Raw genomic sequence first — 14,165 nt, forward strand, 5'->3', positions numbered from 1 at the left:
TAATATGCAAAAATCACTTTTCTACGTAACTAAACATTCTTTGTTTATAAAGTTTCTCATTTCATGACTGGGGATGATATTTACTTTTTGTATGGCATGTTGTTTCACTTATTACCAGTAGTTGGCAGTGCGCTCTTTCCCTTTTGTTTGCGTTGATCCTGTCAACTGAGAAGAAGAGGAGATTCGCGGCCCTCTGATTGGCTGTGTGCGCGTCATGTCATCTGTTCTGTTTCTAAACGTTTCCTGTCGAATTTTCCATTTGGGATTCATACATCTCTCTGTTTTCAAAATATTTCCGAACGAAATGACAGCGAATAATAGCCACTCGCCGGGTATGTCATTTTATTTGTATGCTTAATATGTTAAAATTCCCTCTTAATAGAGCAGAGATATTTATTTTACAGTCTTAGCTGATCATAACAACACCAATGGTCCAATGAACAGCCTCTTAAAAAATATGTAAAACAGAAGTAAACAATAAATTGTTATCTCTATAAATATATTAAATGCATTTGCGCTTAGATAATTAGGTCTAAACTGGCAAAAACAGCATTTTATGGTTGATATGAGGCACTTTAGAGAGGTTTCTTATTTCTATACTACAAAACTGTAACGTTACATACAGTATTACAGCTTATAAAACAACAGTTAAATCATTTTAATTGCTTTCCATTGAAAGATATAGTTTGTAAACAGTACTATAGAGTTATAGTGACAGATTTCGACGTTTTAAAAGCCAACAGTGTCTATAAGCAGTCTTTTGCTCTCAATGACATCCATCAGCCACTTTTCCCTGAACCTCGTTTGTCCTGGAATATGTTTGAACCTGTTGGTTTCAACGAGGAAGTGAACGTCCACAGGCAGTGTATCTGGTTTGATTTTGGAGATTTCTATGATGAAATACACGCTTGCTGTGGCTATGGGGATCGGGGTACTTCGTGTCGGGATGCTCCATTTGGCTCCGTACTGGTATTGCTTTTTAAACTCCAGCTCTGTTTCCTGCAGAAACTTCAGACTGTAGAGCCAGCCGGGCTGCTGTATCTCCCATGTGTCCATGTATTGCCTGATCTGCTGCTCTCCGATCTCGATTGTAAAGTCTTTGCATGAGATCCAGTCGATTTTTTTGATTTTATCTTCGCATTGTGCGATATTTGCGCTGTCGATCTCCATAGCGGTCAATGGTTCTGTCATGTTGACGTCGGTTTCCATGGTGATGACAGACAGGGGACGGGTGTTGCATTAACTCTGCGACGTAATGCTTTACAATTATTTTCATAGTTCACTGTTGTTGTTGTTGTTGTTGTTGTTGTTGTTGTTGTTGTTGTTGTTGTTGTTGTTGTTGTTGTTGTTGTTGTTTTAGCTTTGCAAACCTGGATGGTTTTTGTAGGAAAAAAAAGGTAACACTTTATTTTAAGGTGACGTAGTTACAAATCACTACTCGCACTTACTATAGTAATAACAGTAAATTATGTATATAATTACAAGCAGGGTTTGAAAAGAACTTTTTCACTCACCGGCCAAATTGGCTTCTAAATGTTTAAGTTACCGGCCATTCAGAACCTCTACTAGCCAAACATTATAAATAAACCAGATTAACTACGTCACAGCTAAACCAAAAACCAAACTCTATAGTATGTACTCAGTCAGTACTTATTTGAGTAAGTACAATGTAACTACGTCACCTTACAATTACACTTTATTTTAAGGTGTCATTGTTACAGTGTAATTATATATTTAAGTACTGAGTAATATTAAGCAACTACATGTACTTACTATAGGGTTAGGGTAGGATTAGGATTTGGTTGAAGGTTAGTTGCATGTAATTATGCATAATTTACTGTTAATACTATGGCAAGTACATGTAACATACAGCACAGGTCAAAAGTTTGGAAACATTACTATTTTTAATGTTTTTAAAAGAAGTTTCTTCTGCTCATCAAGCCTGCATTTATTTGATCAAAAATACAGAAAAAAGCAATATTGTGATATATTATTACAATTTAAAATAATTGGTTTTCAATTTATTATACTTTAAATTATCATTTATTTCTGTGATGCAAAGCTGAATTTTCAGGATCATTACTCCAATCTATCACATGATCCTTTAGAAATCATTCTAATATGATGATTCATTATCAAAGTTGGAAACAGTGCTGCTTAATATTTTTTCATAACCTGTGATACTTTTTTAGGATACTTTGATGAATAAAAAGTAAAAAAATAAAAAAAAGAAGCAAATTTAAAAAAAATAGAAATCTTTTGTAACAACAATATACACTACTGGTCAGTAATTTGGGGTCCGTATTTTTTTTTCTTTTCTTTGAAATAAATCAATACTTTTATTCAGCAAGGATGTGTTAAATTGGTAAAAAGTGATAGTAAAGAAGATTTATATTATTAGAAAATATTTTTTTTTATTTTGAATAAATGCAGTTCTTTTTAACCTTTTATTCATCAAATATATTAGGCAGCAGAACTGTTTCCAACACTCATAATAAATCAGAATATTAGAATGATTTCTAAAGGACCATGTGATAGACTGGATGTCACATGTGACACTGAAGACTGGAGTAATGATGCTGAAAATTCAGCTTTGCATCACAGGAATAAATTATTTTTTAAAGTATATTCAAATAGAAAACTATTATTTTAAGTTGTAATAATATTTCACAATATTACAGTTTTTTTTTCTGTATTTTTGATCAAATAAACGCAGCCTTGATAAGCATTAGAGACTTCTTTCAAAAATATAAAAAAAATCGTAATGTTTCCAAACTTTTGACCTGTACTGTATGTAACAAGGACACAGTAAAATAAAGTGTTTCCCAATAAAGTGTAGGCTAATTGAAAAAAATGAATAATGACCTGGATACTCTTTTCATGTAGTCACAATAAATGGAGTTTTCAAACTTCAAAAAGGACACAAAAGTGGTCCATATTATACATGCACTATATTTAAAGGTTTCAAGTCAAACCATAGTTTGTGTTTTTTAGCACATTTCTATGCGGTTGCAAGGATGTTCTGTGTGGTTTCTTACTTTTTATGATATTAGACATTATTAACTTAATAATAACAAATGACAATCTTTCATTTTACAGGTCGCCTTTAAAATGAGGAAAGCTCCGACTCTTATAAATAAGCACAGAGCTCTTATCTAGCAGATGTGAAATGGCTAAAGCTTTGATTGAGCTCTGCATGGCTCAGTAGCTTTGATGCCAAATTCACACAAGTGTGTTTTCTCAAGGAATATCCCAGAATTCCCTCGAGTAACCTCGCCGCATGTCGCGCATCAGGAGCACACTGGACACCGTTACCAAGGCCGTGAGTGGAACGGTGAACATCGACCTCTTCTCCAAGATCACACGCCTCAAACCCGGTGCAACCCAGGCCAAAACTATAGAAGTTAAAGTGGAATGCGCCGAGGCAGAGGCTGGGGCTGTCATGACTGTGGCGGCTCCTGATCCGCCCAGGGAGATTGAAGTAAAAAAAGACGTGGAACCTCCTAAAGAACCCCCAAAATCTATTAGTAATCTGTCAAACAGCACAGGAAACGCATCCAGCGGGGTTGCAAAGCAAACGCTGCAACGCTTCCAGCCCGCTGCGTTCACAACCGACATGGATGAAACGTACAGTCACCTGGCTGAACATGTCAATGCCTACTTTGGAAGCGACACACGAGATGACAAACGATCACAGCTGGATAGAGGAGACACAACACCGACATCTCAGATCCAACCTAGCGCTCTTCCCAACGTTAGCAAGGATCATATCCTTATGGCAGCACCTGTGTCCCATAGATCCACACCAGAAAAGCCCCCTGGTCCATCTGCCATTGACAAGGATGGCTCCATCCCAAGTCCACAAGCCCCTTCTGCTCCAGCTCAGGACGAGGGCGTTTCAGCCATCCCCATATCGCCAAGGAAAGGCATCAGTCATTACCTGTCCTACCCTAGGCCAAGCGTCCAGGCTTTTGTAGGTAACTACATCACTCCTCTCGTTCCAAAGTTTAGAACAGACTCGAAGGGTGGCACGGCAGAGAAGGACAAACCCTCCGGAGTCGAAGTGGCCGTGTCTCAGGAGGCAAAGAGTGCAGAAAACAAGGAGGAGAAAGAGGCAGAGGAGAAAGCAAAGAAACTGATGTCTCAGAGGGAGAAGGTAGAATACTATCCCTGTAAATATAATAGAATAGATTTAACTGAATAAAATATTGGATAAATTAAGCTTGTTTTTAGAACGACACACAATTTTGGTAATATATGCTAATATATATATATATATATAGTGGATGTGTATATATAGATATATGAAATTTATAATAAATAATATATATTAAAAAAATTTTTTAGGTCATACCACATGACATCCAAATGTGGCAACTACATACCAAGTTGTTTTTTTTTTCAATTTGAGAGAATTACAAACCTGCTTGCTGCTTCCATGGGTCCTTGGTAAATTGGTATATGATGTAACTTCCTGTGTTTGAATAGTTTTCAACATAAAAGTCCCAAAATGGTAGTTCCTTGATGGTCGCACCACATGATATTTCATAAAATGGATATCATCGGACAAAGTTTGTTTGTAAATTATGATGGAAATATAAATACAAATGCTTTGAATTTTTTTAAAGGATTACAAAACATTTGGGAAATCATGCCAAATAGTGTAGAAAATAAATTTGAATAAATTTAGAGTCATTTCAAAGACGTTTTCAAAACAGAAGTTATGGCCGGACGGTCACACCACATGATGTTTTATAACAAATTATTAACAAATAAGTAAAGGTTTTTGAAAAGTTAAAGTGAGTACATACATGGGAGAGGTACTACAAATATACAGTATCTTTTTATGCATTTAAACCCGTTTTTGCCTGAAAAAATGCAATCGGACAGAAAATGTAGGCCTAGGCGTCACGTCATTGACCCATATACATATATATATATATATATATAAATGTATATATTAGCATATATTACCAAAATTGTTAGTATATATACATTATATATAATTTATGCAACAGGAACAGAATGAATCTGTGTGCAATTCATTTGTATATAAATTGTCACATAAAGAATGGATTTTTTTGATTTACACGCAAATTCCCTCTGCTCATGTTTCATGAATGAAGCCCATTGCCTATGCAAAATATATCAATTTCCCATTGATTATAATGTTTAAAGATCAAAAGTGACCGTTCTGTGTGTTGTATGTAGATTATAGCACGTGTCAGTGTGGATAACCGAACCAGAGCACTGGTCAAGAGTCTTCAGCGAGTCACTGATGTGAAGATCACCATCAGCAGGGTGGAGGAACTGAGCTTCCACCTGCTGGAGTTTCCTGAGACCAGAGGAGTGGCGGTTTCTGTAAGTGTCTGTGAGGAGGACTACTTTATTTTTCTACATTGTAATCTCAATCAATAACGTTCTGTTTTTCATTTCTTCCTTTCTCTCGCTGTGTTCAGGAGAAGATCATCTCTTGTCTGTTGCGTTTGAGGCAGGCACGAGATGTCAAGCTGCAGGCTGCAGTGAGACAGGCTCTGGCCCTGGTGGGCTACAATGACCCGGTGAAAGGCAGAGGGATACGTGTTCTCTCCATTGACGGAGGAGGCACCAGGTGACAGACAGATGATAGCTGGGGGGGGGGAGGAAATGATTAACCTAAAGTTAACAGACTTTTAAGATAAAACTAGGTCAGCCCAAATGTACCTAAAAGTAGGTCATCCAAAAATAGAACTGACACAATTTTGCAATCCCTTTAGATGTTGTCTGTCATCCTAGGCTAATTTTCATGTTTTAAATTTGTCATAATTTTACCTAGAAAAACAAAACAATATAGGCCTAAATAAAACTAAAATAAACAAAGTGACAGCAGTGGGTCATGATAAGTAAAAAATATCAATAATTATAGATCTATAGACATAAATTAATAATAGTAACACTTTACAGTAATTGTTAACATTAGTTAAATACATTAGTTAATTCTGCGTTCATGAATTAACATGAACTGCGTAACAATTCATGTAAAGCGCTTTGAGTACCCAGAAAAGCACTATATAAATGTAACAAATTATTATTATATTATTATTATTATTATTATTATTAATTCTACAGCATTTGTTAATCTTAGCTAATGTTAATACATTTTTAAGATCATAAGTTGTTTCTTTTAACTTTAGTCAACACACTGTGAACTAACCGGAATATGAACATTCTTAAGTAACATAAAGGTTAATAAATGCTGTAAAAATAGATTTACTCATTGTTAGTTCATATTAGTTAACACATTAAATAATGTTAACAAATGAGACCTTATTGTAAAGTGTTACAGATATAATTATCAATTAAAGACCTTATGAAATATTTCAATTGAATAATTAAGTAGTGATAAAACTTATAAATATATAAATAAATTGTGACCAGATATTGGATTTGAACTATAACTGAACACATTTGCATACATTTCCCTATAAATGTTTATCCTAAAGTGTAAAAAACAACAACGTATTGTGCATGGTTTTATCCGTCAACTACTCTTAAACTTTTAATTTGCTTCAGTGAATCGATCCTTTAGTTTCATGTTTTATAGTGATAAAAACATGGTTTATGAACATTTTTATACTGTATGTACAGTGACGTGTTTAGGCCTGTAATTTTATGTCATTGTTTTGTAGGGGTTTGGTTGCATTACAGGCTTTGTACAGGCTGGAGAGTTTGACAGGGAAGCCCATCTATCAGCTCTTTGACTATATATGTGGAGTTAGTACAGGTATATTATTAAAATTACTTGCAAAATGTCTACAAGGTGTAGGAGTGAACAATCTTCTTCTTCTATGTCTTCTAAATCTTCTATGATTTTTCTTAGGGGCCATTCTAGCCTTTATGCTGGGTGTGTTCCAGATCCCTCTGGATGAGTGTGAGGAACTCTATCGGAAGTTGGGATCTGATGTCTTTAAACAAAACCTGATTGTGGGCACAGTGAAAATGGGCTGGAGTCACGCGTACTATGACAGCCAGATTTGGGAGGAGATCCTCAAGTAAGACAATGAAGTGAACAAGCCTGTTTGGGGCACACTATTTTATTTTATTTTATTTTATTTTATTTTATTTTATTTTATTTTATTTTATTTTATTTTATTTTATTTTATTTTATTTTATTTTATTTTATTTTATTTTATTATTTTTTTATTTATTTTTTATTCCAACAAATATTTTGAAGCTGAAATAGAAATAACAAAATAATAGAGGTAAAGACGAGACACATATACACTGAATTTAAAGCAAAAAATAAATAGCAATAAATAAAATCCTTAAATTCATTACAACCTCATTTGCTGTTTATATTTAATGTATTTTTCTTCCCCTTTTCTTCACCACAGAGAGAGAATGGGGCATGGACTAATGATCGAGACTTCCAAGAACCCTAAATGCCCCAAGGTGGGTTTCAAAATATGTATTTGTAACAGAAATGCAATTCTCATCTTTTCACTGTTTAGACAAATCACTCAATGCTTCCACTAGGTGTCGGCAGTGAGCACCTTAGTGAACAGAGGCCTGCCGCTGAAGGCGTATGTCTTCAGGAATTATAACTTCCTGCCTGGGGTTCGCTCACACTACCTGGGTGGCTGTCAGCATAAAATGTGGCAGGCCATTCGAGCCTCCTCCGCTGCTCCAGGCTACTTCCAGGAATGTGTTCTAGGAAATGACCTCCACCAGGTAAACCACACAAAGTCTGGTCTGCATCATCTACTACACTCTATCTGCTCTTGCTATCAACATATCCTTATATTATCTTCATGTTCATGAGTTCTCTGACTGTTGACGTTATCCTCGGTCAGACATCTTGCACTATTGAAAATCACTGCAAACCCTTTTAGGTTGTTGTCAAGAAGAAGGAGGAAAAGCAAACTCTGCACATACAGTACATGCACTCGGACTATATCCTGTGCTGTCTCATCAGTGCCGCACATTCAGACTCATTAGTGTTCTTGAGTGCCGTCACTTAGGGCACTTCAGTTCGGCTGCCTTAAAGTGGCTCTCACATTGTTGTTTGAAGAGATTCCTGTCAGAGGGTCTGTTTAGACTCCTCAATTCTCTGATCCACTTCTCTCTGAATCATCACACAAAGGATGATAACTATAACAATAAAGATAGAGTTTTAAAAAATCGTTCTAAACTGAAAAGTATAGCAGAGTCCACACCACAACTAAAACGATAATGACACAGAGGAACGTTACCGTCGGAATCACTTTTAGAACGATAAAAACATTGACATCCAATCAGGAATGATCGAGACATTCCTGCTTTAAAGAGCTCGAGCCTTTAAAGCGGCTTATCATAAGCATAACGATATCGTGCGTTGGTGTGGACACTAAGATAGTTACCGTTCTAGTTATCTTTAAAGTTATTGTTCTTGATGTGAATGTGAATGTGGCTGCGTATTTACAGTATGCAGCACTGTAATACAGAAGGGATACACAAGCAAGATTTGTTCAGGAAAGTGTATTATTTTTAATAGCTCATGATCTGAATATGTTTCTGCACTACACTGGCGTAGCTGTCAGGTCTTTCTGCCTGTCTGCTTGTCTTCATCCAGCTCAAACTGGCACGGTGCCACGGCTGCCACACTGAACGCACCCTCACAGCCTGGGTTTCATCAGCCTAAAAGCCTCTCCGCCAAGCGGCAGACATTAATGTTGAATCGTAGCCCTCAGCGGTGCCTGTTGCGCCATCAGGAAGGCGTCATTCTGTCCGTCTGCTTATTGACACCCACCAAGTTCACATACTGCTTTCCACAATGTCCCTGTGTTCCCAAATAGGCCTATAAAGCTATTGGTCACAGAGCTAAATGAATGCCCAGATTCATTCAGAGTCTGGTGAGATCTGTGGTCAATAGGAAGATGAGCCTGTTAGTATTTAGAAGTGGTGGTATAAAACGGCACTTTTTTATCTATTCATTTATTCAAAGTACATTTAAAATACAGTCAATTTCTGAATTATAATTCATTTTAATATTTGTTGGGGCATAAACAAAAAAAATGTCCTGATATGTCACATGAGTAAATTACAGGATTATTTTTTACGTAAAAAAAAAAAAAATCTATTTAGTTATTCAAAATACAGTTAATTTCTGAGTTAAAATGAATTTAAATATTGTTGATGGGCATTAAGTAAAAATTATGTCACATAGGTAATTTTTTCTGTTGATTTATACATTTACATTTTTAATATATTAATTTATTAAAAAAATACACAAAAAATACAGTGATATTTATTTTAATATTTTTTTGGGTGAAGTTAAAAATGGAAGAAAAAAGCATTATTAAATTCAAGTCATTTGATAGTCTTTTGTCATTTTATTCATATAATCTATTTTATCATTAATTTTATATAAATATAATAGTATTTGAACAAAGTATTCTTAACTTCTTATTAATATTTTAAAAAATCAAATCAAAGTCATGTGGTCCAACCAGAAATGCTAAAATGTTTTCTTTGTTTTCTTTCCTTTATCATGGACACTCTTACACTCCATTGACCCACATGTTGCTTTCATGCGTCCATCAGAAATAATCCTCATTTTGTGGTCAAATGTTCTTTGGGGAACAATGGAAGAGAAAATTTGAGTGACATTGTCCTCAGGTAAGGCTTAATTTATTGCCGAACAAGATGAGAATGAACTATTTTTAGACCTTCATCTAATAGTCCGTGTAGATGATACCAATTAATTGGCCTAAGGGGCCAACCAAACCCACTTAATGCACATTCATTAGGTCAATCTTCCCATGATTCCTCATTCAAAGCCGCTGTGATGTGTTTTGATGTATGTTTTTGCAGTGTGGGATGAATGTGTTCTAATTAAAATGCAAATGTAGTAGAGGCTCTTGGCTCTAAACCCTGTTGCCAACAGAGCACTCGATGCCCGGACCCCGAATGCCACCAGTGGAAAAGCTTCTCTCTCTCTCTCTCTCACTCTCTCTCTCTCTCTCTCTTGCTCTGAATAGCACTTCAGTTTCTTCTCAACATGCCAGGCCTGTTCTCTGTTATGCATACTCTTCTGAAGGGCTTTCAACCATCAAACAAGAAGCCAGTCCTCAACTGTTTGTTTGTTTTTCCTTTTCATTTGATTGATTCATCAATTCATTAATTAAAGGAAAAGTTCACCCAAAAATGACAATTCTGCCGTCATTTACTCACCCTCATTGAGGAAAAAGGATGTGGAACACAAAATGAGAAGTTTTATTTTTTATATTTTAACATTTATTTTAATTTCAAGGAACAAAAAAAGTTTATGGTTATAGTTAAGTTAACTATAATAACCCTGTAACAAACTGGATGGTGACCATCAGCTGTCAATCTTCAAAAAGCATCATAAAAGTAGTCCATATGACCCATATTCCAAGTCTTCTAAAACAATATGATATTTTTCTGAGAGTAATAGAGTGAAACTTAAGCTTGACAGCCATGGTCACCATTCACTTTAAATGTATGGAAAAAAGCAGCTTAGACATTTTGCCAAGCATCTTCTTTTGTGTTCCACATAAGAAAGAAAGGCATACAGGCTTTGAAAGACATGAGGGTAAGTAAATAATGACATTTTTTTTCATTTTGGAGTGAAATATCCCATTTATTAGCTTTTGATTGATTGATTTGTTGACGTATCCTTTGTTAGCGTTGGACTCAGAAAGCAGAGGGTAGTTCACTGATTTGCATCAGTATCCGTGTCACTAAAATGTAGGGCATACTAGAGAAATAAAGGATGTTGTTTAGCAGACGATTTCATCTTGTTTTCTCTGATGTGCTCCTTAAAGGAGACATTGAAACGGAGAGGGATGATGCCAAGTAAATGGATTTCAAATGCCTCAGGTCAAATTAACACATCTACCCACGTCTCCTACAGAGGAGAGACCCTTCATCCATTATACGCAACAGTGATGATTCCCATAATCATATCAGCTGGAAATGCATATTCACCTCTTTTATGTTGTACCTCTAGTTTTTCAAAGAATAACCCAGATTTCCACAAAGAAGCCTTGCTTTTGGACAAGAATAGATGCAGTTATTTTGGCAGAACCTCAAGATTTCTTTTAAATAGTATATTTTAGTTTCTCCAATTTTAGTTGAGATAGAGCACACAATAATCTCTTCTCGCTCCCTCACAAATATGGTTACTTGATTGTGATATGATAAAATGTGGTTAATGTTTTTGATTTTATCCAGGACGGTGGTCTCTTGATCAACAACCCTACTGCTCTGGCCATCCATGAGAGCAAGTGTTTGTGGCCAAACACCCCTGTGCAGTGTGTGGTGTCTCTGGGAACAGGCCGATACGAAACCGTCGCCAAGACCAGCTCGAGCACTTACACCAGCCTAAAGACCAAACTCACCAACGTCATCAGCAGCGCCACAGACACTGAAGGTGAGACGATAGGGTCACATGATCCGGGATACATTTGTCTGCTGTCAGTGCGTTGTGCTGTGCTGTGTGTAGCACCTAGGGCTCTGCATATCCCTCTGAAGGATCCCAAAGTTAAAAATTAGCAGCTCTCAGTCTGATTTGAACAGTTTATACAACTATACAACAGTGTAATATGTAATATGATAAAAACTGTAATATGACTTTATTGAAGAGACTGGATTATGCTCTTTTACAAAGTCTTGATTTTCTTTTTGGGGTCTACTAGAATAGGTTTTCATGCTTGAATGTTCAAAAAACACCTTATTTTTCCACATATTTGACATTATTGCAGCACCTCTCTTCCAAGTCTGTCTGTAACGCTCTGTTCAGTTCCTTTATCTGTGAAGCCTCTTCTTTCCGAAAAGCACAATGTGGTCTGATTGGTCGGCTGGACCAGTGTGTTGTGATCATTCAACCATTTTGAATGTGTTTCATAAGTGTCACGTCACTTACGGTACCATAACCGTGAGTTACTAACCAGAGGTGTCAAAAGTATTCACATTTATTACTCAGGTAGAAGTATAGATACTAGGGTTTAAAAAGACTTCTGTAGAAGTTGAAGTATCAACTCAAGCTTTTTACTTAAGTAAAAGTACTTGTTTCAAAACTACTTAAAGTATAAAAGTAAAAGTAATGCAAGGAAAAAAAATGCAATTAATGCTCTCTCTCTCTCTCTCTCTCTCTCTCTCTTTCTCTCAGTCAGTTCAGTTTAGCGATGTGTATTCAGGAGACGGGACTCAGATCTAAACCGTTTGTGTAATTGGCCAATTTTTTTTTTAACGACGACAAGCCGGAATGAAAACAAGCCGAAATTAAATAGGAGTAACGAGGCTATTTTTAAAATGTAAGGAGTAGAAAGTACAGATAATTGCGTGAAAATGTAAGGAGTAGAAGTAAAAAGGCGTCTGAAAAATAATTACTCCAGTAAAGTATAGATACCCCAAATTTCTACTTAAGTAAGGTAACGAAGTATTTGTACTTCGTTACTTGACACCTCTGTTACTAACACTCATTAACATTAACACATTACTAACGCAACTCAACCAGGGCTTGCCCCTTTCTTTTCCGTATACCTTGGGTGGGACTGATTTAAATGAGGGATATTGTGATGAGTATGTTCCCGGAAGAAAACTCAAGACTACAATCAAGGCGCAATCAATATATAGACTCCCTCTTTAAATGATGAAAAATTGCAATTGTTACAGTTGTTTGTCACTCACTACATAAACTATTTATTGATCTCTTCTTTTTGTATTGTAGAGGTCCACACGATGCTGGACGCCCTCCTTCCCCCGAACACCTACTTTCGTTTGAACCCTTACATGAGTGAGGATGTCCCGTTGGATGAGAACAGGCAGGACAGGCTGGACTTCTTGCTGGGTGAGGGTCGCATCTACCTGGAGCGTAACGAGAATAAGTTGAGGAAAGTGGCTAGCGTTCTCACTCAAGAAAAGGGCGTCGTTCAAAAGCTGGCAGAATGGGCACAACTTAAAGCTGACATGTACGATGGATTTCCCTTTCGCTCCAAACTCTGAAACTCTAAACCAAACTTGCACAACCACTGACCTTTTCTGTTGTCTCTCTAATGTATAACAATGAAAACTGTACATTGCAATGGAATTAAATGTTACATTGCCATATGAATTAAAATAGGGGATCAGGTCTATTGCCTCATATCGACCACATAAGACTGAATAGGTTCATTGTAGGTCTGATTTTAAGGCTTTGTAGTTACTGTAAGGATAGTTATTGTCCCTGTTGTGGGTCTTGTTTGAAACAAAGAGCCTTGCAGGCATGAAATGTTAGCGGCAACACTGACTAGCTATTACTTGCATGTGCTGCTTGTTGTTTGTTGGGATGTACTAATGTCAATTTGATCCATTAATTTACAATAGGATAAAACTGTTAAGTGTCTCCTCAAGAAAATCCTTAGTTGTTTATTCTGCACAATAATGCAGGTAGAGTTGACTGAACTAACAGTACTGTAGTTAGCATGAGGCGAGCTGCTGATTCACAGACCCAAGTGTGTGCAAATCAATTTCAGCCAAACTTTTTCAGTTTTTATTCAAAGTGAAATGTTCGTAATTAACCTTTGTGTCAGACCGCAAAAGGAACCAACAGCACTGTCTGATGTTTTAAAAAAAGTTTGCACAGAATGTTTTGAAAGCACTCAATGCAGTTGTATTATTGCTGAAGATTACTCTTAATCTTGCATTGGTCATTGTGGAAATACTAATGAAGTGATCATGATTTAGAGCACTACGTTTGAATGCCTTGGCTGCTTTTCAGTATACATTTTTATCTGCTTCTGTGTGCACTTGGCAGGAAAATATTTGACATAATTTATTGGTTCTGTTCAGATTGAGTGTATAATATGTAAAATAGCATTAATCCTTGAATGTGTTAAGTAAAATCATAACAATGTTGTAGATTCAATTTTAACAGCTTGATTCAGAAATACCATTTTTCCTAATAACACCTTTAAACACTATTACTCCGTCGTGGTTATGAAGAGAAATAAAGGTTTTTAAACCTCAACTTATTTCAGTTTCAGTTTTTCCTTCTCAGATAAGATATGTTATCTTATTATTTTAGATAACTACAGTGCTATGCATAAGTTTAGACACCCATGCTAAAGTTGACTAAAAAGAGGAATAAAAAAATCATCTTTTGGAAATTGAACTTAATGCCTTAATTTAAAAAATTAGGAAAA

At 36.0% G+C, this 14,165-nt stretch overlaps 1 protein-coding gene across 2 annotated transcripts; it reads left to right on the forward strand.

Moving 5' to 3' along the window:
- The first annotated feature begins 184 nt into the window (after positions 1-184).
- Positions 185-13,990, forward strand: pnpla8 (patatin-like phospholipase domain containing 8). 2 transcript variants are annotated; one of them, XM_084407573.1, is made up of 10 exons: positions 185-332; positions 3,100-4,156; positions 5,212-5,361; positions 5,460-5,611; positions 6,669-6,763; positions 6,860-7,031; positions 7,374-7,431; positions 7,516-7,710; positions 11,215-11,413; positions 12,713-13,990. In XM_084407573.1, exons 2-10 carry the CDS (start codon positions 3,281-3,283, stop codon positions 12,985-12,987), a joined length of 2,172 nt encoding a protein of 723 aa, XP_084263699.1. In that variant the 5' UTR covers positions 185-332; positions 3,100-3,280; the 3' UTR covers positions 12,988-13,990. The 2 variants fall into 2 exon arrangements, with proteins under 2 accessions (XP_084263699.1, XP_084263700.1); XM_084407574.1 differs by lacking the exon at positions 185-332 and adding an exon at positions 823-1,252.
- The last annotated feature ends 175 nt before the right edge of the window (positions 13,991-14,165 follow it).

This window comes from Rutilus rutilus, assembly GCF_951802725.1.
Source record: "Rutilus rutilus genome assembly, chromosome: 4".
Taxonomy (NCBI): domain Eukaryota; kingdom Metazoa; phylum Chordata; class Actinopteri; order Cypriniformes; family Leuciscidae; genus Rutilus; species Rutilus rutilus.

Excerpts from the sequence above, each read along its gene's own strand:
- pnpla8 (XM_084407573.1), top strand. The coding sequence starts at position 3,281 with ATGTCGCGCATCAGGAGCACACTGGACACCGTTACCAAGGCCGTGAGT. Across the intron at positions 4,157-5,211 it reads TGATGTCTCAGAGGGAGAAG|ATTATAGCACGTGTCAGTGT; the intron begins GTAGAATACTAT and ends TGTTGTATGTAG. Across the intron at positions 7,432-7,515 it reads AGAACCCTAAATGCCCCAAG|GTGTCGGCAGTGAGCACCTT; the intron begins GTGGGTTTCAAA and ends TGCTTCCACTAG.